Below are 24,284 nucleotides of genomic sequence, written 5' to 3'. Positions count from 1 at the left end.
GGTGGGCGAGGAGGGAGGTGAACATCCTGTGGTATACTTGAGCAGGAAACTGCTACCTAGAGAAGTGGCTTATGCATCCATTGAAAAGGAATGACTGGCCATTGTTTTGGCTCTGACAAAACTGCAGCCCTATTTGTATGGCAGGGCATTCACAGTAATCACAGACTACAACCCACTAAGTTAGCTACAAAGGGTGTCTGGGGAGAATGGCAAACTTGCATTGCAGGAATTTGACTTTACTATTCGACATAAGAAAGGCAGCGAGCATGAAAATGCTGATGGACTCTCCCGACAGGACATTCCTTGCGAGCCAAAGTCCTCAAGAAGTGCATGGCTGGTGGAGCAACCGGACGGGGTGACTGCCACCGAGCCTTCATCTTGAGGGGGGAGGTGTGACGTTGAGGGGGGAACCAGGCTCACAATAAAGGTTAAGCCCACTTGGTTACCCCTGATCCATGCATTGGAGTTCGGGAGTGTAAGCTCCTGAGCCCAGTGTTGTAAATGTATTGTGTAAAAATTATGCGACAATAAAGAATTTTCTGTTTTACCTTTCCATGTGTGCCAGCAAGCAGAGATTGCTAGGCTATGAGTTTCAGGGTGGGTTTCGCAGAGAAAGTCTTATCAGATTGTGCCTAGGTAGTCAGGGTCCAGAGTTGCTGAACCTGGTATAGGGATTCTGGGGGTGCTCCAGTTATACATAAGGCAGTGAGGATTTCAAAAGTCTAAGTCAGGTTTGCAGTGTGTGAGGGATATGGGTAGTGGGAATAAAAGTAAAGATTCTCATTCTATCCCTCAAAACCAAAAGACTTAGGACGTTTTCAGTAATAGTGTGAAGCATATTTTATTAAACGGGTATGTTTAAAGTGTATAATGCGTGTGCACAGTATATGAGCTGGGGACGTCCAGGTCCACGGTTCCGAGAGACAACGTGGCTACCAAGCCAGGTGCCATCAAGACTGCTCGGGTCTCAGACATGAAAGCCTCAGAGGTTGCCAAGGTGTGAAAGCCATTTGGGTACCAGAGTTAGACTCACCTCCTGGGATGAATAGAAGTCATCGGACCACCATTTGCCGCAGCCCAGACTATGAGCTGCCTAACTCAGTGGGTGGCTTCTGACTGACAAGTGGCAGAGGTGCAAGGTTGGCGCATGCCCTTGTCAGAATCTGAATCCACGCTTGCCCAGCTTAGATAGACTGGCAGCGCTCTGATAGGGTGGTAGAATTCTTCCCACGCTCGAATTAGCTGCCGTATTTCATGAATGAACTCTGAAATACTATAAGGATGCCTCAGCCAATACGGACGAGAGATTCTCACAGATTATAAAAGCGAGAACAGCAGCGGTAAATTTGAAATGACCAAAAGATGCTCTTGAGAAATAGCAGCGAGCCGGCTTCAGAAATTTCAAGACAAAATATTAATAGTCCCACTTTTCGGGGCCAAGTTCTGAGAATAGAATGTAGTGGTCATGGCTAAGAATGCAAGCCGAAAAGAGTACCAGGATGTTTGGTACTATCTCTCGGTCGAGGGATTTCTGTATCGTCGGTTGAAAGAGAGTGGTGGCGTGTGGAGCTTCATGCTGATTTGGGCTCCAGGATATTTCGTTATACACTCCCCCTCCGTACGCACCTTTTGTAAAGCACTGTACACACTGTGGGCGCTTTATTAATGAAGATTTACACACACATACACATACATTCTCTTACGTCACAAGAATTCAGGGACCATTTAACACCTCAGGTCATAAAGCGCATACTGCACAGGGGGAGGGATAGCCTTCACCCACAGATGCTATGTTTCAAGAAAGTTTTTTGGCTGAATCAATTGTAACATTACCCAAAGAAGAGATCACTGTATCTCGAAAGCTCACACAAATAAAAGCATTTCATTAGCCACAGAACGGTATAGACTATCTATTTTTGATTATTATGCTCGGCTAACACGGTACAGATACCTCGACACACACACGCACGCACGCACGCACGCACGCACGCATGCACGCACACGCACGCACACGCATTGGCTTAAGGGTTTTCCATGTAATGTGGACTTGAGACAAAATGTGGCACTATGTGCTCATTTGCATGTCATTTTCCAGAAATCCCTTGCTGCAGTGGAAGCACTGTATGCTGGGTGATAATGGCGAAAAGCAGGGTTGCAGACATGTGAATGTGCTCACAAGTAATATTTTTATATGATTGTCACGGGAGACCAGGTTTATCAACACCTTTTTGAACCGGGATCATATGATTGAGCAAAGCAAGGAGGTAAAATAAATTGTAATTTATTTCAGGAAAAGACATACACACAATCTAACACAATTTACAAGGTTAACACACATAATGGGAATGGGGCTAACGAATAAACTTGTCCTTTAAACGAAATTCACAAAAATTACCTCTATAGGAACCCTTTTCAAACCGTTGTATGTGTGTTTGTCTGTCCATCCTGTGTCTCCCTGTGTCTAGGGGCAATCACATTGGACCTTTGGCCCGTCACTCCGCCTCAGGCCAATGAGATGGCTCCCTTGGCCCGCCCGCCCCCGCACACCTCTCATTGGCCGGTGTGGTCTAACAGTGACACACACACACACGGCGCCACCTCCCGCCCAGGTAAGTAACTAAACCGCCGCCTCCCCTCCCAGCGCACACCCCTGCCGCCGCCTCAAACCCCTGTGCCTCCCGCTGCCTCCAACCCCTGCGCCTCCCCTCCCAGCGCAAAACCCCTGTGCCTCCCGCTGCCTCCAACCGCTGCGCCTCTGCCCTCCCTTCCCGCATTGCCTCCAAGCTCACACCCCGGCCGCTAGAGTAAGCGGTTGAGCGGCCGCACGGGAGCGAGTGCCCGGGACAAAGCGGGGCAGCGGACAGCTGGCCGGTGGAGCGGCCACAACATGCTGCCTCCCGCCTCAGATCCACGTGGGAGCGGGCGGACGGGTGATGGAGCGGCCGACGCATGCACAACAGACGGAAGGTTTCGGGGGGGGGGGCAGACAACCATCAAACAGTGGAGGAAGGGGGAGCAAGCGGCCACATGATACATTAATTGTCACTTACCTCCCCCCCTCACTTCCCCCCCATCCCCCTCCCCCACCTCCCCTTCCCCCCTTCCCCCACCTCCACCCTTCCCCTTCTTCACCTCCCCCTCCCCCCCACCTCTCCCTCCCCCCCTTCCCCCACCTCCCCCCTTTCCCCCACCTCCCCCCTTCCCCCACCTTCCCCTTCTCCCCCTTCTCCCCCCACCTCCCCCTCTGCCCCTTCACCTCCCCTCCACCCCCCCTTCACCTCCCCTCCGCCCCCCTTCACCTCCCCCACTTCACCTCCTCCGCCCCCTTCACCTCCCCCCCTTCACCTCCTCCCCCTCCTTCACCTCCCCCCTTCACCTCCCTCACCCCCTTCACCTCCCCTCATCCCCCTCTCCACTTCCCCCCACCCCTCCCCCTTCACCTCCCATCACCCCCCCCCCTCCACCTCCTGTCACCCACCCTCCACCACCTCCCCCCTCTACCTCCCCCCCTTCACCTCCCTTTACCCCCCTTCAAAAACACAATAAACATGAATAGACATGAATAGTGCTGAAATTACTGTAGCTGTTAGGCAAACAGAGCACAAAACCCTTGACACAAATAAATAGTCTCTTTTATTGAAGCACATCAATCCTTTTATACAAAGGTACATAATTAATGTCAACTAATTTGTGAGCTGGAGCCACCTGAAAATAATTTATATGAAGCCGTCAATACATTTGGCTATACTAAGTATGTGAAGTAAAATACTCATCACGTATCAGTACAAAAATATGACTGGGAACAGACAGAGTTATTATATCATCAGCCCAGAACAGTTAATTTCTGATGGCTTAACTGCATTAAGATTAAAGCACAGTCATCTGACAGTAATTCAATGGAGTTCAATTTATATCTGTGTTCATTTACTAAGAATTGTTCATTTGACCATTAAATAATTGCTGTTCATCTACAAATAGCATCAACGTGGCATTTTGTGCAAAGTAATTGGGCAATTTTAGTTTTCAAATTGCTATTCTGTCTTCAAATATGTAAGTATATGATAGATTCTTATATATTTAAAATATTGTCTTAATAAAACTAAGTTTGCTATGAATTCATGTCTATAATATACTGAAACGTTGAGCTAATACATCCCACTTTTTTTGTATCCTGTTTTTTGCTTTTTTGTATAGCTTCCTGGACGGTACACACGTTACAGATTTTACATTTATTTTATTTTTGATTTGTGTGTGCCCTGTTCCTGATTTTATATAATTAGATTATTTGAAACTGGGATGAACAGCTGGATTCCAGGGTTGCTGAGATATTTAATTTAGAAATATTGGAACAAGAATTTTTGTCCGGTAGAAACAATATGGTAACTGGGGTCAGCCTTACTCTCACAGCCGATAGAAAGCCGAGACATCATTGTTAGATGACATCGTAGCTTATGATTGGGTGACCCCACAATCATCTTTGTCTTTCCTTACAAGTGCTGGCGAGGAATCGGGGGGTTCCCACAGCTTTGAGTACAATGTAAATAAATCGATTTTTTTTATTTTGTGGGGAGGGTGCTGCTTTAAAATTTAAAAAAAAATGTAAAAAATGCATGACTCCAAATCTCTCAAATCATAGTAATTATTACTTTTAATGTCCTTACATTGTCTTTTTAAAATAAATCTATTTTGTACACACCTGATTCTCGAGGTCAGCTTTCTTTTGTTTGTTTGTCTCAAGCTTCTCTTCAAGTTTTGCTAATTTATCCTGAACCTCCTTCAAAGCAGCTTGCTTCTTTCTCAGACCATCCATTGCAATCTTCAATTCACCTTCAGCCTGGTTCAGCTTTTCTTTCTTGGGAGCCACTACTTTTGCTACTCTGATAAAAAAAAATATTTTTGTTACATGTTGGAATCCATCTATCTCAGTGATGCAGTATTTGCGTACATTTGTGAGTGTATAGAATCTTGGACTTTCGTTGTCAGAGAAAAGGTTGTGAGAATAACACACTTTATACCATAAGGATGATTCCTTAAAGTGTGATAGTGCCAATAGGACACTGTCACATGGAAACATACATTGAAGTCTATGAGATACGCCCCTTCCTCTGTTGCTCGACTGCTAAAACTTTTATTCAGGCCCTCATTCTCTCCCGTCTCGATTACTGCAACCTCCTGCTGTCCAGCCTTCCTGCCTCTCACCTGTCTCCCCTACAATCTATCCTAAACACTGCTGCCAGAATCACTCTACTCTTTCCTAAATCTGTCTCAGCGTCTCCCCTGCTGAAATCACTCTCCTGGCATCCTATCAAATCCTGCATCTTGCACTCAATTCTCCTCCTCACTTTAAAGCTTTACACTCTTCCGCCCTCCTTAGATTTCAGCCCTAATTTCTCGCTATGCACCATCCCGAGCTTGTGTTCTGTTCAAGGGTTGAGTGCAGGGGGGGTGGTAGGTGAGGGAGTGTGGTAAGGGGGTGGAAGGGGGTGTGGGAAGGGAGGGGGAGGTGAGATGCTTCTCTCTACCCCCTTTGTATCTAAAGCCCTCTCCCACCTTAAACCTTTCTCACTGACTGCCCCAAACCTCTGGAATTACCTTCCCCTCAAACCCGACTATCACCCTCTCTATCCACCTTTAAGACCCACCTTAAGACACGCTTAAAGAAGAATATGAGTAGCACCGTGGCTAATACTATACACATCTTATACTATATTAGTGAAAGCACTGTATGTTTGCCTGCATGCCTGCATGCCTGCATGCATGCATGCCTGCTGGATGTCCGGTGTCCCTAGGGAAATCTGATTGGTCCCTTGGCCCGCCCCCGCACACCTCTCATTGGCCTGAGGCGGAGTGACGGGCCAAAGGACACACAGGGACACACACACACAGGGACACACACACACAGGGACACACACACACACACACACACGGACACAGGGACACACGGACACAGGGACACACACACACAGGGACACACACACACGGGGACACACACACACACACGGACACAGGGACACACACACACGGGGACACACACACACACACGGACACAGGGACACACACACACAGGGACACACACACACAGGGACACACACACACAGGGACACACACACACAGGGACACACACACACAGGGACACACACACACACACACACAATGACAGACACACACACAGTGACACACACACACACACACACACGGGGCTCACAGTGTTAGCAGCACCCGCGCGCACCTCCTCCTCTCCCCGTGTCTCCCGCGCTTTCACCCCGCCCCCCCCCCTCCCCCGGCACTGCTACAGTCAGCGGGACACACACACTATTAATTACCCCTTCAGCGCCCCCCCCCCCCCCCACCCAGTGTCAGCGGCCGTGCGAGACCCCCCCTCTATATCTCCCACCTCTCCCCCCCCACACATATACATGCCCCCCCCTCACCGGCGCTACAACTCACCCCCTCCCCGGCGGGGGAACAGCCAGTGGCCAGGCAGGCTGCCTCGCGGCGCCGAGTGCCCAAGATGGCGGCGCCCGGGACACAGCCGGGGGAGCGGCCACAACACGCTGCCTCCCGCCTCAGATCCACGTGGGACCTGCCGGATGGGTGAGTGAGCGGCCTTCACCTCCCCTCCACCCCCCCCTTCACCTCCCCTCCACCCCCCCTCCCCTCCAGTGTCAGTGTCTCCCCGATACCCCCCCCCCCCCCGGCGCCGCTACAGTCAGCGGGGAGCGAGCGAGCGCCCGGACACAGCGGGAGAGCGGCCACAACACGCTGCCTCCCGCCTCAGATCCACGTGGGACCTGCCGGACGGGTGAGTGAGCGGCCTTCACCACCCCTCACCCCCCATCACCTCCCCTCACCCCCCATCACCTCCCCCTCACCCCCTTTCACCTCCCCTCACTCCACTTCTCCCTTCCACCCCCCTTCACCTCCCATTTACCTCCCCCCTCACCTCCCCATTTACCTCCCCCCACTTCACCTCCCCTCCACCCCCCCCCTTCACCTCCCCTCCACCCCCCCCTCCCTTCCACCCCCCCATCACCTCCCTTCCACCCCCCTCCCTTCCACTCACCCCCCCTTCACCTCCCCTCCACCCCCCCTCCACCCCCCCTCCACCTCCCCTCCACCCCCCCCCTTCACCCCTTCACCTCCCTCCACCCCCCCCTTCCCACCGCCCCCCCCCTTCCCACTGCCTCCCCCCCCTTCCCACCGCCTCCCCCCCCCTTCCCACCGCCTCCCCTCCCCCCTTCCCACCGCCTCCCCCCCTTCCCACCGCCTCCCCCCCCTTCACACCCGCCTCCCCCCCTTCACACCGCCTCCCACCCCCCCTTCCCACCGCCTCCCACCCCCCCTTCCCACCGCCTCCCACCCCCCCTTCCCACCGCCTCCCCCCGCCTCCCACCCCCCCTTCCCACCGCCTCCCCCCCCTTCCCACCGCCTCCCTCCCCCCCTTCCCACCGCCTCCCACCCCCCCTTCCCACCGCCTCCCACCCCCCCTTCCCACCGCCTCCCACCCCCCTTCCCACCGCCTCCCACCCCCCCTTCCACCGCCTCCCCCCCCTTCCCACCGCCTCCCTCCCCCCCCTTCCCACCGCCTCCCCCCCCCTTCCCACCGCCTCCCACCCCCCTTCCCACCGCCTCCCACCCCCCTTCCCACCGCCTCCCACCCCCCTTCCCACCGCCTCCCACCCCCCTTCCCACCGCCTCCCACCCCCCGCCTTCCCACCGCCTCCCCCTTCCCACCTCCTCCCCCTTCCCACCTCCTCCCCCTTCCCACCACCTCACCCCTCCCCCCCCCTTTCCACCACCTCCCCCCCTTTCCACCACCTCCCCCCCTTCCCACCACCTCCCCCACCCCCCCCCTTCCACCACCTCCCCCTTCCCACCACCTTCCCCCCCCTTCCCACCACCTCCCCCTCCTCCCCCTTCCCACCACCTTCCCCCTTCTCTCCCTTTCCACCACCTTCCCCCTCCTCCTCCTTCCCACCACCTCCCCCCTTCCCACCACCTCCCCCCTTCTCCCCCTTCCCACCACCTCCCCCTTCTCCCCCTTTCCACCACCTCCCCCCTAATCCCCCTTCCCACCACTTCTCCCCTCCCCCCCCCGCTCCCCCTTCCCCCCCCCCGCTCCCCTTCACCCCCCCTCCGCTCCCCTTCACCCCCCCTCCGCTCCCCTTTCCACCCCCCCCTCCACCTCTTTTTACCCTTTCCCCTCCCACCCCCTCCCACACTTCAACCCCCTCCTCAAACCCCTTCCCCCCCTCCTCTAACCCTTCCCCCCCTCCTCTAACCCTTCCCCCCCCTCCTCTAACCCTTCCCCCCTCCTCCACCCCTTGCCCCCCTCCTCCACCCCCTCCTCCCCTTCCCGCCGCCCTTCGCCTTCATGCCCGCCTTACCGCCTCACCACCCCCGCCTCTGCCTTTCACCCGCCCTTACTCCCGGCCCGCCTCTGCCTTTCACCCACCGCGTCACAGCCGCTGCACGCACTCAACAGACACCCGCCACACTCGACACATACCTGCCGCCACACACACCTGCTGCCTCCCGCCCCTACCCCCCCGACATCACTGACCCACCGCCTCACACCCTAGCAGGACCCCCACTCACAGACAGCACTCACAACCCATGCGCCACCCGCCGCCTCACACCCTTGCAGGACCCCCACTCACAGACAGCACTCACAACCCACGCGCCACCCGCCGCCTCACACCCTACCAGGACCCCCACTCACAGACAGACACTCACAACCCACGTGCCACCCGCCGCCTCACACCCTAGCAGGACACACGACTCAGATTTTTACATCACTTATGGCACCAAAATATACATTGTACTGTGGTGTGGTTACAATAAACCATTTTTATACAACATCGTATTACATTTTTCTCCATCTTTCTTTTCAATATTATTATCCAACCTTTACAACAAATAGTCACCTATTGTTCCACGATTTATAAATAATACTACCTATTACGCATTTACATCCCGGGCAACGCCGGTCTCTCAGCTAGTAATACATAAAGCTTGGCCCCTGCAGACGCACTTACCAGAACACATTCCTACTGTCTCTATACATTCCCCTACCTACCAATTAGATTGTAAGCTCTTCGGAGCAGGGACTCCTCTTCCTAAATGTTACTTTGTCTGAAGCACTTATTCCCATGATCTGTTATTTGTTATTTATATGATTGGCAGATTTGAAACGGACCAAGGCTTTCGCGAGTAATTTCCGCTCATACAGACTTTATTTTGCAACATTTCGTTCTGGAAACAAATTATTTAGTTTGCCCCATCCCATTATTTTGACTGTAATTGTGGAATATTGTGTGTACTGTATGTCTTTTCGTGAAATAAATTACAATTTATTTTACCTCCTTGCTTTGCTCAATCATATGATCCCGGGATAAATGTGTTGAGAAACCTGATCTCCCATGACATTACCCCCTCACCATCACAGAGTGTAATAAGGGAGATAAATGTGGAGTGTGTTGAGTAGAAGGGTGAGTATGGTGTGTGAGGTTGAATGCGGAATATGTAAGAAGAGGTTGGTGAGTGTGGTGGGTGTGTACTTGTGGAAAGTTAAGTGAGTGTGTATGTGTTTAAGTGAGGAGGGGATGTGTGAGGTCTAAAGAGCAGGGGTGCCACAATTTTTTTTAAATCTTTCAGAGGTGCCTTTAAACATTTGTTTTAAATCACAAATGAAGATGACCCAGAAAACTGTTTTTGTGTTACCATATGTCCAAAACAGAATATGTTGCATTACCATACCTGTATGTGATCAGCAAGAAAAAGAAAGGCAAAGGAAACTTACAGTACCTCACCCCAAAAAACATTTCTGGATGGCAGTCTTATGAGGAGATTCACTAAAGTGTATTTAGAAGAAACCCACTGAAACTCCTATTCAAGTCAATGGGAGTTTCTGTGCTTCAGTGCACAATCGGCACTAATGCACTTTTGTTATTCTCCCTGTCAATGAATGAGGTGTTAATAGGAGGAAAACCTGTGTTGATGAGAGGCATTTTGATCATGCATCTCTTTGTATCAAGACGGTTCTTTTCTCCAGTTTTGTGATTTGGAGAGTATTGGAGAGAATACAATAATTCTATAATTAAATAAGTCTTACTTATCATAGGAATCCATTGCAATCACCCATTTGCAAAGACCCTCAGCTGCTGTAGAAGCATTACGAATCTTATCTGGAACAAACTCTGCATTGGTGATGTATTGTTTCCTTATGATGCTCATATAAGAAGATGGGATGTTATCCTTATCATATTCATGAAGTGACTGAAGGAATTTCATATCTCCTAGGACTCTTTTTGCTGGTCCCCAGAAATCCTCGATTTTTCTTCCTGAGCCAGATGGGTCAGGAATTTTATCAGGTTTGACTCCTTTCAAGATGCAAATTGCCTCCATAACAATCTTAACTCCAGCAGGAGGACTCTTCATAGACTTCACCAGTGTGATGTCCTAAAAGAAACAATACATCTTAAAATAGTTGCTATTTATGCACAATATGATTGATGTATGGTACCATAGCAATTGGCCTGTCAAAACAATACTGGTATCAATCTTTTTTAGCACAACTTGTGCATAGGCATATGCTGGGATTTACTGAGCTCCGATACAGGTTTCCTGTATCTGCAAACCATATTCCTGTGGAACAGAGCACAGCCCTAGCAGGACAGGAACAAAAAATTATCACGACAGTGTAACTCCCATATAAATATTATTTATTCAGCTCACATAAGCATAAACAGGTAAAAATAGGTAAAAACACCCCACCTATGCGTTTTACGCTATTGCGCTTTATCAAGGTGTTATCAAGGATCCCTCGTTTGGACACTCTTTTCAACAGATTTCGCATGCTATTAGGATTTTTCAGATCTACTGAGAGGGCTTCATACCAAGGTAGCAGGTGACAGGATACCTTGTTACCCCCCTCATACATTTTCCCCTAAAATTTGCAGAGGTGAGAGTCATACATTGTGCTATATATTGTGGTGTGCACCCCTAGGCGTGAATTCTCCCAAGCATTTTTACCTGGACTGTTTATGTGGATCACTGTAGGCCTTTCTGGATATTATTGACTTAATATTGGAAAATTCCATAGAGCACAGAGACTGACTGAGCACCATTTCAACACTGGACTTCCTGTATCTGCAATAGTTCTGCAATAGAATTTTAATATAAAACTGCCAAGATGTCATCATATGGTCTAGACTATCTTGTAATGCCTAATCTAGAAATATAACATTGTCAATCGGAATAACTCCCTATGACATCTATTTAATATGCTGTGAAGCCACCTTCCTTTTGCTCAGAAATATTTCAGTTCCATTTATTTGAAGGATCTGAAATATTGCCAAGCAAGGGGAAGAGGACTTCCCAACATAGTGAATTGGTATCTATTGGGGACATTCCCTAATCTCCAAAAAGAGGTATCAGAACTTGAACCTGTGTTAGGCCCGTAATATAGTGTGTGCGGCAATGAGCGCGTGCGTGCCTGTGCGAATGCGCGTGCACGTGCCGCAGACTGTGTGTATGCTGTGAGCGACACAGTGAGGTACTGTGTGTGTGTGTGTATATGTATGTTTGTGTGTGTGTGTATGTAGATTGTGTGTTATAAATACGTTTTTAATAAATAAATAAATACGTTGGTAAGAATAAATTATTTATTAACATTGTACATACATACACACACACACATACATACATACACATACTGTACATACATTTCAGTGGCGGTAGCGGCGCAAAATCTTTATTTTCCCCATCTTCTCCCCTGTCGGCCGTCTCCACGCTCACTGCCATGCGCACGCGGTCCTATTATAGGAAGGCTGACTAACCACAGCCAACTATAACTGCCGCGCGCGAGCACGGCGCAGCAAGCGCACCCTCTATAGAACAGCCCTTGACTGTCATTCAAGTCAATGGCAGTTAACACAAGATCGAACTCTGACAGAAGGTACTATATCAGAGTTAAATTAATCCCACCATATGTCTCAGAGGGTATTGCTAGGATAAAGGTAGTATAAATACGCAAGGCATCATATTTATCTTTACAACTGAGTTATCAGTGACTTATCTAGTTTGTATTTTACAGAAGCTGAGAAAAAGAAGCTAATTTGACTAATAAGTAAACATTAGCCTCCCTTACTAAATATTCTGAGAATTACTTAAGCATTCATTATTCTTTACTGCCAGCACTTTCAATGTCATTAAAAGTTAATTTATATTAATGACAAATCAGAAGCCCTAAATTTGATCCTCCCAGCACAAGAAATAAATCTGCTACAAACAATTTTAACTATAAATGGAGTAATTCTCACATTAAAAATCTGGGAGTCAAAATAGCCAGATACTATGGCTCCCTCTTCCAATTCAACTACCCCCCTTTATTTAATAAAAATGGAACAAATTCCAAATCTCTTGGATTGGAAGAAAAATATCAGTTAAAATAAACATTCTCCCCAGACTGCTATATTACTTCCAAGCTCTCCCAATCTCAGAGTTTAAAAATCTACAAATGCTAATCTTCCAATTTATTTGGCAGAACAAAAGGCCGAGGATGGCGAGATCAGTCATGTTGACATCAAGAGCAAATGGAGGCATGGGGGTCCCAGATATGCTAAAGCACTACCAGGCTGCCCAGTTGAGGCAGGCAGTGGTCTGGAATGCTGATCCGAGGCTGTTTTGCTGGCTTGGTATTGTACCCCACTAACTCCCTGTGGTCCCTGTGGGACAGGATTAGGATGCTAATAGATTAAAATTTGGCCCGATGGGATGCACGTGAACCATCTGGAATAGAACCAAAGGAAAATATAAACTAACCTCATCTCCATCCCAGTTAAAGCCTCTTCTCAATAATCCGGATTTTCCACCGGGATGTGAACCAAAACAGTTAAATCAATATAATAATGAAAATATACAGACAGTAGAAGACCTTCTGGGTAAAGGGAAGATTCTTAGCTTCCGTGAACTATGCGACAAAAATGAGGCTCATGATCTTCATATATTTATGTAATGGGTTTTCTGAACCGGTCTAACCCCCCCAATCTCATATTGGCCCCTGTTGTCTAACCAGTCCCCATTACGGTGTAGTGTCTGGTGGTGCACCTGTTGGCAACAGGACTCCTGAGTCTCCCGCATGATGGTGTGTGGGGATTTGCCAACCCAGACAGGCAGCTGAGGTAGTGTGCTGAGTCCTACCTAGATCCAGTGCAGCGCCTCCACCTCATCAGGATCCCAGCGTGAGCTTGTGGATGGTCCTGGTGAGGAACTCCTCTGTGGTGCAGCCCCCTGTTCAATCACTCCACACTTACACACGAGGGTTTATTTTATCAGAATCATCTTTATTGGTACGGCGGGCCAGCTGCCCTCCACAATGGGGTGTATTTAGCCCTCCATTGTTCACCGTACTTCCCTTTGAAAGGTATTGTCCTCTTTGATTAGGGATTCCCTATCCCCACAGGGATATCTATTCTGTGCCAGGTCCCTGGTCACAGTCTCCTTCTTCAGCTACTATAACATAACCACTTCGCAAACTACTCCTTCTCCTCCTCTAACAACTTGGCAACTCCCTAACTTTTGATCAGTGCTGTGCCTTATGTATCCTCTGGGGGCTGACACAATTCTGACATCACCAACCAGGGAGTCAGAGCCTGTGACCACTCCCATCCATACATAGGGCACCTCACCAGGGTGTGAGGGCAAACCTCCATGATTACTGCTGGCATGCCCATAACTTACCAGGCCTTACTGTCAGCAGGAGAGATGACTGCAACCATTTTACAGCATGGTTACATTTAAATACCTTCAGTTACGACATTTTGTGACCAAATATCACATAACTCATCCTTTCCTGAGATTACCAGCTTTGAGTCATACTGTCAGAAGGGAGTATATCAAAAAGGGCTGATTACAAAAATCTATCTGGGAATGGAGGCATCAGGAAACACCCCTGTTCATAATTACATGTTAAATGGGAGAAAGATTTAAAATGTTACTTTTGACTGAGATGAATGGGAGGATATTTGGGAATATGCTGCAAAAAGATCAATCTGCACCACGACAAAGGAAAACACATAAAAACCTATTCCACTGGTACCTAACCCCAGATAGACTTAGACAGATTGTAAGGATCCTTCATTCGCACCCTTCACGGTGTGCTCCCTACCTGCCTAGACCTGTGACCGGGCACTCGGTACTAAATGCCATTCCCGCTGGTCCCGCCTCCAGGCTTCGCTCGCGCAATGACATCATCACCACGCAGTGCGCACCCGCTATGTGCGGCACCCACACACGCGCAGAAGCTTCCTCGTTCCTCTGCCTAAAGGGATACACCTGGGCTGTCTCCCTAAGCCAACCACAGCCAAGCATACTCCTGAGTATGCTCCCAGCTTATTAGACTATTCTGCTTTATATGCTCAGCCTGGCACATTGGCTGAGCAATACCTTGTTTATGTGCGCTGAGTTCACTGCAGTTCTGCCTCCTGTCTGAGCCTTGCCTATCTTTTCCTGTGTTGCCTGACCTTGCTTGTTTTTTGGATTCCGCACTTCTCTGCTCCTGACCCGGCTTACCAACGATGATCCGTACCTCCTCACTCCTTACTCGGCTTACCCCCGACGATCCGCACCTCTCCAATCTCGATCTTGGCAAAAGTACCTGCAACGATCCGTACCTCTCCAATCCAGACCTCGGCAAGTATCACTGACATCCTGACCTCTCCTACCCTGACCCGGCTACCTCGACCAATCTACACTCCAGACGCACCCTCGCGGCTGTGGGTTGGCATTTATCAAATCCCCACCTCGGCATCGCGGTCACGTCTTGTTTGTGGTGAGCGCATCATTACACAGATATACCCAGAAGTCCCAGACTTGTGTTGGAGGGGTTGTGGACAGAAAGGGGATATGTGTAACAAGTGCTCACCACAAACAAGGCGGGACTGAGGTGGGGATATTGATAGCCACCGACCAACAACCGAGCAGCCGAGTCCGGAGTGCAGAGTGGTAGTCGTGTGGCCGGGTCAGGGTAGGAGAGGTCAGGTTGGTCGTGGTACTTGCCATAGTCAAGGAGTGGAGATATCGGATAGTCGTTGGTGCGGTGCTGGGGTCCAGGGGTACAGAGAGTAGAATAGTCGAGTCCGTAGCCGTGGTCCAGCGGTCAGAGAAGTCAGGAGTCCCAGTGCAAGCTGAGGTCAAACAACAAGGATCAAACCTTGAGTGCCCTTCAAAGGGATTATTTTATTGTGTATAATGTGCATTAAAACTGTATTAGCATATTTAATCCTTTATGCCCTCCTCATTTTCGAAGACTCTACTTTACCTACCAACACTTGTAATATTTTATTCACCACAGTGATCTATTATTTGTTACTGTGTCTACTACCCCCAGTGACATACTGCAAAATAACCACTCCCTTAGCTTCTTTTATTTTTTCTAATAGGACATATATCATAACTAACATTGTGCCATCAAGAAACACACAGTAAATTAACAATATGAACCATAGACATTCATACCTGGGCAGTGAGAGTGTTAAGTGCAGACAGAGCTGATTCCAAGATTGGCAATGCTTGTGCTAGATCACTGTCACATTCATCCTTGATTGCCTTGGCTGCCATGGCTTGTTCATTAGCCACAGCTTCATCAGCTTTCACGATCTTTTCTGTCTTGGCTACCTCAATGGATTCTCTTTCAATGACTACCATCATCTCATCCACTTCTCTGCTGGCAACCTTCAGCTGAGGCTGCAGAGCCTCTAACTCAATCTGCATGGTAGCCACTTGTGATGAAGCAGATTCCAACTTCTCTAAACCAACTTCATACCTTCTTTTCATTTTCATTACCTCTCTATAAAAGAGAACAAAAGGTCCTATCAAACAATTTAATAAGCACACTATTATACTGTATTAGGACATTATTTCTTCAGAAACAGGAGACCTATTAGTTTAACCATGTTAAGTAAAAAAGTCAACATATTTAAAATAACATGACAAAATATCGTACAGTAGCTAGTATCAAAAACAGAATACACATTTCAATACTCATATCTGAGTGCAAATGAATAAGAAAACACGTTAATGGTTTCTCAGTGATAATTGGCTCAAAGTGTATTAAAATCCAAATTAATTATCAATATAGGTTCCCTGCATTTATTGAGTTTACAGTATGTTATTGTTCAAATACCTTTTTATATTGGTACTGTCTATTTATTGAAATTGTACAAACCAAAATGCACATTGAATTTTTACATAAAAAAAGCTTATATTAAACAAAATACATATACAAAATATTGGCAACGGATAATTTTGCGGCCCACTCAACCGGCGCGGCGGTTGTGTGTGTCGGCGAGCGCGTGGGCGGCGGTTAAAAGTTTTGGCCGCGGGAGAAGCGAGCGCGGGTGTGGGGGATGCGAGGAGCACGGGCGGAAGTAAAATCTGGCCTGCAGGGGCTGGAGTCGTACGGTGGCCGGGCGCAGTCAATCTGCACTCGTGCCGTGTGTGGGAGGACACGGGGGCGGAGTCAAAACCCCGGCGGAGATACTGCATTCTCCTGGAAGCCTGGTAAACCTGGGGGTGAGGGGGAGGTACCTGGTGGGGGGGGGGAGGTAGCTGGGGGGGGGAGGTACCTGGGGGAGGGTGGGCAGGGCCTGGGTGCCTGGGGGGCAGGGCCTGGGGTATGGTGGGCTGAGGTGGGCAGGGCCTGGAGGAGGGTGAGCAGGGTCAAGGGGAGGGAAGTGCTACTGAACTGACTGAGACAGTAGCAAACTTGCAGAGGAGCACATGGTCACCTCTCAATAACGGAGCAGGAGATTGGATGTTTCCCGCAGGGGGAGGAGATTTGATTATGAAGCTGCAACAGGACCGCAGGGGATTGGACGATGTCGAGGGGGGGTGGGAGGAGAGAGAGTGAAGTGATGTCAGTGTGCCACACGGAGGACAGGAGAAGAGCAAGGTGTCTGTCCCTGTCTGTGCCTCTCTCTCTCTCTCTCTCTCTCTCTGTGTCCCTGTGCCTCTGTCCATGTGCCTGTGTCCCTGTCCCTCTGTCCCTGTGCCTGTGTCCCTGTCCCTCTGTCCATGTGCCTGTGTCCCTGCCCCTGTCCCTGTGCCTCTGTCCCTGTCCCTATGTCACTGTGCCTCTGTGCCCCTGTCCCTGTCCCTCTGTGCCTGTGCCCCTGTCCCTGTGCCTCTGTCCATGTGCCTGTGTCCCTGTGCCTCTGTCCCTGTCCCTGTGTCCCTCTGCCCCTGTCCCTGTGCCCGTGTCCCTGTGCCTCTGTCCCTGTGCCTCTGTGCCTGTGTCCCTGTCCCTCTGTGCCTGTGTCCCTGTCCCTCTGTCCCTGTCCCCCTGTGCCCCTGTCCCTCTGTCTCTGTGTCTCTGTCTCTGTGTCTCTGTCTCTGTGTCTCTGTCTCTGTGTCTCTGTGTCTCTGTCCCCCTGTCTCTGTGTCTCTGTGTCCCTGTGCCTCTGTGTGTCTGTGTGTCTCTGTGTCTCTGCCTCTGTCCCTCTGTCTGTCCCTGTCTCTGTGTCTCTGTCCCTGTGTCTCTGTCCCTGTGTCTCTGTCCCTGTGTCTCTGTCCCTCTGTCTCTGTGTCCCTGTGCCTCTGTCTCTGTCCCTCTGTCTGTGTCCCTGTGCCTCTGGGTCCCTGTGTCCCTGTGCCTCTGTGTCTGTCCCTCTGTCTCTGTCGCTGTCCCTGTGTCTGTATCCCTGTGCCTCTGTGCCTCTGTGCCTCTGTGCCTCTGTGCCTGTCCCTCTGTCTCTGTGTCTGTGTCCCTCTGTCTCTGTGTCTGTGTCCCTGTGTCTCTGTCTCTGTCCCTCTGTCTCTGTGTCTGTCTCTCTGTCTCTGTCCCTCTGTCTGTCCCTGTCTCTGTGTCTCTGTCCCTGTGTCTCTGTCCCTGTGTCTCTGTCCCTCTGTCTCTGTGTCCCTGTGCCTCTGTGTCCCTGTGCCTCTGTGTCTGTCCCTCTGTCTCTGTGTCTCTGTCCCTCTGTCTCTGTCCCTGTGTCTCTGTGTCCCTGTGCCTCTGGGTCCCTGTGCCTCTGTGTCTGTCCCTCTGTCTCTGTGTCTGTGTCTCTGTCCCTCTGTCGCTGTCCCTGTGTCTGTATCCCTGTGCCTCTGTGTCTGTCCCTCTGTCTCTGTGTCTGTGTCCCTCTGTCTCTGTGTCTGTGTCCCTGTGTCTCTGTCTCTGTCCCTCTGTCTCTGTCCCTCTGTCTGTGTCTCTGTCCCTCTGTCCCTGTGTCTCTGTCCCTCTGTCTCTCCCTGTGCCTCTGCTTCTGTGTCTGTGTCCCTGTGCCTCTGTGTCTGTGTCCCTGTGCCTCTCTCTCTCTGTGCCTCTCTCTCTGTCGCCCTCACCCACTCCCTCTGTTTTTATCTTAACTGCCCTATACCTACACCGAAATAACCTATTCTGCTTTCTTCCGGATCTGACTCAAGTTTCTCACAGGGGACATCGGAAGACTGGTAGGGAACACCTCCCCTCCAGTATAGTACCTTGAGGGACTACGGATCAGGTAAGATCCCAGGCGGGATTGCTGCTTTGGAAATCAAGAGGGGCATCCTGACACTGGTTAATGGGTTCAGAAGTCATTCACATCTGGCTTTTTTTTTTTTTTTTTCGTTTCATGAGGTCAACACACACACACACACACACACACACACACACACACACACACACACACACACACACACACACACACACACACACACACACACACACACACACACACACACACACACACACACACACACACACTGTACTTATCTAAATAAACCTACGTTTAAGTTTGGTTTTTTTTGCGGCCCACCTAGACTTAAACCTTGTTTATTTGGCCCTTGTTAGCATTTGAGTTTGACATGCTTGTTCTAAAACGTCTCAGGGGCGTTGTAGTCGCATGTCCTGAATTCGACGTGCAATAAATGGTGCACCCCCCGTGCTCATGCTGCATTCGCGCCACCCGGCACCCGTGGTTGAACTGCAGTTGATTCGCGGTTGATCTGTTTAATTATAATTGTTCGGATTTAATTGGGGGCAATTCTTCGCGTATCCGCTAGGTGGCAGATATTCATGAATTGTAATTAATTCTAATGTGTACACTATTGTACATGTGCTACAGTAATGTGTCGACTTGCAGGTGTTTAAAAAACAAAACACAGTGGTCCATTGTGAATTGACCTTGGTACTGAAGAAGTTACTGTATCAATTTAGGCGTTTCATAATAAAAACTCAATGCGCTGTGTCTTTTTTTCCCCCTTTGCCGACCGGACGGACGCAATGAGTACACCGCAGTACGTGTGCAAAAGACCTGACTGTACATATGCATTTTTAATATGCTCTGCAATTAATGCAGAAGATGATAAAATTATGACTTTTACAAATTTTCACCTGATGCTCGTGTGAGGAAGCGTGCAATAAGGAAAAAGTTAAGCGATCCGTGTTTTTTTCGTATTGCCCCTGCACACGGAGTTAGAGGAGGGTATTGGTGTGTGGTGCCAGAATTTTCCAGTATCTTTGATCATGGACACTTCAAAAGGAGAAAGGTCATGTTACATCCAAATAAGAATCGTCAATCCCAGGCCAGCAATGTAACAGCGCCTGCGCCGGCGTCAGTGCCAGCACCGGCTTACAATAACGGTTTGAACCTAAGTGAAAACCTGGTGACCGGCAACCCTTGCTATCTGTCCCCGCCAGGATACCTGCAAAACTTCCAGCCTGAGCCTGATTTCACGTACAGATACCAGCAAGCTTGCATGTACCAAAAAGATTTCCAGCTTCATCAGCTGTCAACTACAGGTGTAGCAGGCCCGCTGTCACCTGTCAAGTACGTGTATAATGAAGACTACGGGACTGACAGTGGCTCATCACCACCCGTTTGGCAAAGCCTATAATGAAGGTAAATACAGTATAATTTACTACAGTAACTACCTGTATTACACTACGTGTATTAATTACACTACCTGCAGTTCTAGCTGCCGTATTTTATTCTTTTTTTAAAATATCAATATATTATGCACACAGACAAGTGATTAGTTACTGCAGATCAGTCCGTTCTCCTGTAATCAATCGCTTTACTCATGGTTATTTAGTTCTATTATTTTATTCACAATTCTAGAAAATGTAGTCCAGCACTATGATTGGCTGAGCAGCTCCTACAGTAGATACTGAACAATTGGTGGACAGCTAGGTGCATGCGTGTATGTCTCATGGTACCTTGTTGAAACGCATATGCGTATCATCACATCCCCCCACCCACCTCGCACGCAAAGTCTTACTACAGTAACAAGACAACGGTAATGCAACCGCTTATCAACACCCCCCAGCCCCCCCCCCCGAGCCATTCATGAAAATTCTTGTAGCCTTCTTGAAAGAACCATTATGTGAAATGTTATATGATACTTACTGTACTATATGTTTTATAAAATGTGACACAATGAAACAATTAAACCATTTTAAAAATTCAACTTTTTTTTTATTTTTTTTGAGTAAAAATATTATTTTATAAATTTTGAACAACAGAACAATCAGCAGCAATAACGGAAATATATAATATTTTATTTTTCCTCAGAAAATAAACTTTGTCATCAAGCGGAGAACGACATGTCATCAAGCAGAGAACGGCAAATGGAGGGATTTCGATGGACCTACAGTATAATATCGCTTTTTTGAAACGTTGCTTGCGCATTGATGACAAAACAAAGTAGGGGGAGCGAGGGATAAGTAGATGCACAGATAAGACAAATACAGACAATTTAACAGAATAAACCCAGTACAGGAGGTGAAAGGGACGGTGTAGAGTAAAATAAATATATTCAATGATGTATGCTTACACGGCCCTGTGTAAACCTTGTCCCAAGATGGTATCTTTGTGATAGATGGTTACCCTTCCGCAATTGAGTGCAGAAGGGTTCGTGGTAATGCACAATATAAATATATAAATACTCACACGGCCCAGTGTGAGTAAAGTCGCAGGGCAGTTGTCTTTAAGGCATACACCTAGGTTCCCCGTCAGAGATACTCCCAGGGGTGTTGTATGCGTTCCTGCTGGCGGGCAGGGGGTTCAATGCAGGTCTCAATTATAGTTCCCCCGTTCTGGGCTTCTTCCCCTCCCCGTTACAGAGAGGGGCGTGGGTGAGGCAAAATAATGTACTGGGATCAGCAGTGCTCGTTTTAAAACTTCAACGTTTAATGCACATCAATAAAATCCACAATAAATGCACTCACATGATAATTTACATTAAGCTGGTGTGTTCCCGTGGCTGCGGTTTGCACCGGTCCCCAGCTGCTCTCTCCTCCGCGTCCGGAGTTGGAATCGATGACGGTTCCTGGCGCGGCTGTGACTGCAGACTGCTCCCCTCAGCTACGGAAGCCCCAGTGTTCCAAAAGACTTCCACGAATTAGAGCAACGCGTTTCGCCGATTGGACGGCTTCCTCAGACTCTTTTGATAGCTCTTTTGAAATTGTCTGTATTTGTCTTATCTGTGCATCTACTTATCCCTCGCTCCCCCTACTTTGTTTTGTCTATACGTTTCCATAAGGGCTTTGGATCATCCCTTTATTAGGGGTAGAAGCAGAAGGGATTGCAAGAACGACTCCGCACCATTAGCAAATAACCACAATAGTTGGTTTCAACGCTCTTCTGAGATTCTGTCACTTAAGGTAAGCGCCTGGTTCTTCCATATTGCGCATTGATGAATCTGATTTAAAAATTCAAGTACTGGAGGCAACAGTTTAGTGACAGTGCAATTTTTATTGATTAGGATAGAATAATTGTGAGCTTTATAGAAAACCTTAAACAGTATGCTGCTGTTTTCATATTCAATACTTTTTTACATACTGTAATACAGTACACTTGCATGTTTAATTAACTCTTACTGTATAAGAAACCCCCCAAAATATTAAAGTTATAATATTTTATTCTATACAGTATGTATTTATTCTATAGTATATGTACAGTATTATCTATGTATTGTTTTAATACTGTTTTGATTTAATGCGCATGCGTGTATGACTTCTCATTCAATTAGAAGTTCAAGTCTGAAAAAAAATTCCCTTTTTTCGTTTCTCGACATGGGCTGGCATAACAATTTTTTATATTCTGAGAATCAATCACTACTGTAGCTTTTTAATTCTACACTAGTCATGTACGTACTTTATGAGGTGGGTGGCATACTGTAATTTTTATTTGGGGGTGTGGGGTTCAAAAAATTATGATGACCTGTTGAAAATATTTCTTTGAACTAATAATCCAGCATACAGCCCTCTCCCCCCGCCCCCCCCCCCCCCACACACAAAGGCCCAACCATTCATTTGTAATGGGTGGCTTTGTGGCTTTGTTTAATAGATGCTGGCCTTAGGGGTAATTGTTCCGTCTCAGAGTCCTTTGGCTTTCCCGGTAGTCCAACTACCTAAGACGAACGGGACCGCGCGATTCTGTGTGGACTTCCGGCAGCTCAACACTCAGATGGTGTCGGATGCCAATCCCATGCCCCGCATGGACGAGATAAAAGATGAGCTTGCGGGGGCAAGGTATCTGACTACCATGGATTTGTCCAGGTGGTACTGGCAAATTCCTTTGACCCAGGAGGCACAGGAGATGTCAGCTTTCATCACCCCGAGTGGCTTATATGAGTTTCTGGTTATGCCATTCGGGATGAAGAATGCCCCGGCTACCTTCCAACACCTGGTCAATAGGTTACTGGAAGGCATGCAAAGTTTTGCAAGGGCATACCTGGACGACATTGCAGTATTTAGTAACTCCAAAGAGTCCCATTTTTACATGTATCATCGGTGCGGAAGAGGATTAGGGAAGCAGGGCTGACACTTAAACCATCCAAGTGTCTAGTCAGGATCGCAGAGGTACTGTACCTCGGACATAGAGTAAGGGGAGGGCATCTCAAGCCGGAGCTGGCTAAGATAGAGGCAATCTTTGAGTGGCCAATGCCTCGAACCAAGAAGAAGGTATGGCTTTTTTTGGCACCGCTGGCTACTATAGAAAGTTTGTCCCCCAGTACAGCGCCCTGGCCAAACCCCTGACTGACTTGACCCAGAAGAAACTCTCGGTTCTGGTTGTCTGGTCTCTCGCTTGCAAGGAGGCATTCCGGGCTCTTAAATCTGCCCTTGCTAGTGCTCCCATCCTGGCAGCACCCGACTACAGCAAGCGATTCCTGGTAGAGACCATTGCCTCGGACTACGGTATTGGCACTGTACTGAACCAGGTAGGCGAGGATGGGGGAGAATACCTAATCGTCTACCTGAGTCGCCAGCTGCTGCCTCGGAAGTGGCTTATGCCACCATTGAGAAAGAGCGCCTCGCAATTGTGTGGGCACTCAAGAAACCCCAGTCATACCTGTATGGTATACCTTTTAGAATGATTACGGATCACAATCCACTAAGTTAGCTACAGAGGGTGTCGGGGGAGAATGGGAAATTGCCACGCTGGAGTCTTGCTTTGCAAGAATTTGACTTTACAATTCACCACAAGAAGGGCAGCGAACATGGCAATGCTGATGGCTCTCCGGAACAGGACATCCCCAGTGACCAACATACCTCCAGAGCTTCCAGGCATGAGGAACCACCAGATGAAGTGGTCACCCCAGAGCCTTCTTCTTAAGGGGGAGGTGTGACGGGCAAGGGTAACAAGGCTTCATAATAAAGGTTTAAGCATTCTGGCTGCCTTTGTGGCATGGGTCCCTGGCAGCTATCTAGAACTATAAGCCAGGGGCCAGGTATCTTACATGTGAAAGTTTAAAGTGTCCCTGCTTTTCCTCTTTTCATGTTCCCTTTACCCCAGACTCATGAAACTTGCTGTGAGTAAGTTTTAGGCGGGATATATGGGTGAGTGTAATTATTTTATTTGAAGGAGTTTGAGGGCCAGAGCTACCGGTAGAACCTTTATTCTACCCGGCGTGCAGGCACTATTTGCCGGTACGAGAGTAGAATTACACTGGGGTTGCCCTGTGTCCCCCAGACTCCTGGTTTTTGAGCCCTGATATCCCAGTCCTATATCCAGAAAATGAATGAGTCTCTCCAAGGTCCCCCATGTATTAAAACATGTTTTTGGTGTTTTCATACATTTCTTATAAAGCTCTATGTAACTTGCCCGGACTACCAGTTAAGGTGCCAGCAAGTCTACATAGGGTCCGTAGTACAAAGGGGGGAAGATGGCCCGAGGTGTGAAAACGCTTGGTGAGCAATAAAAGGCAAATAGCCAGGTCCAGGCTATAATGGGACACCCTGGTGGAGCTGGCCCAGCATGTGGTAATGAGTTAGCCAGAGAGTCTGCAGCCATATAGTC

General features: G+C 48.7%; 1 protein-coding gene across 1 annotated transcript in view; it reads right to left on the bottom strand.

Moving 5' to 3' along the window:
* DNAH7 (dynein axonemal heavy chain 7) overlaps nucleotides 1–24,284 on the bottom strand; it is a 330,067-nt gene that overhangs the window by 127,173 nt on the left and 178,610 nt on the right. The window contains exons 42-44 of the mRNA XM_075610041.1: nucleotides 15,520–15,850; nucleotides 10,115–10,461; nucleotides 4,697–4,877 (exon numbers count right to left, since the gene is read on the bottom strand). Of these exons, the coding sequence (XP_075466156.1) occupies nucleotides 4,697–4,877; nucleotides 10,115–10,461; nucleotides 15,520–15,850 (859 nt within the window). The remainder of the gene's footprint in view (nucleotides 1–4,696; nucleotides 4,878–10,114; nucleotides 10,462–15,519; nucleotides 15,851–24,284) is intronic.

This window comes from Ascaphus truei, chromosome 7 (genome assembly GCF_040206685.1).
Source record: "Ascaphus truei isolate aAscTru1 chromosome 7, aAscTru1.hap1, whole genome shotgun sequence".
Lineage (NCBI taxonomy): Eukaryota > Metazoa > Chordata > Amphibia > Anura > Ascaphidae > Ascaphus > Ascaphus truei.
The sequence above is the reverse complement of the archived record's forward strand: the minus strand, read 5'-3'. Positions and strand labels throughout refer to the sequence as shown.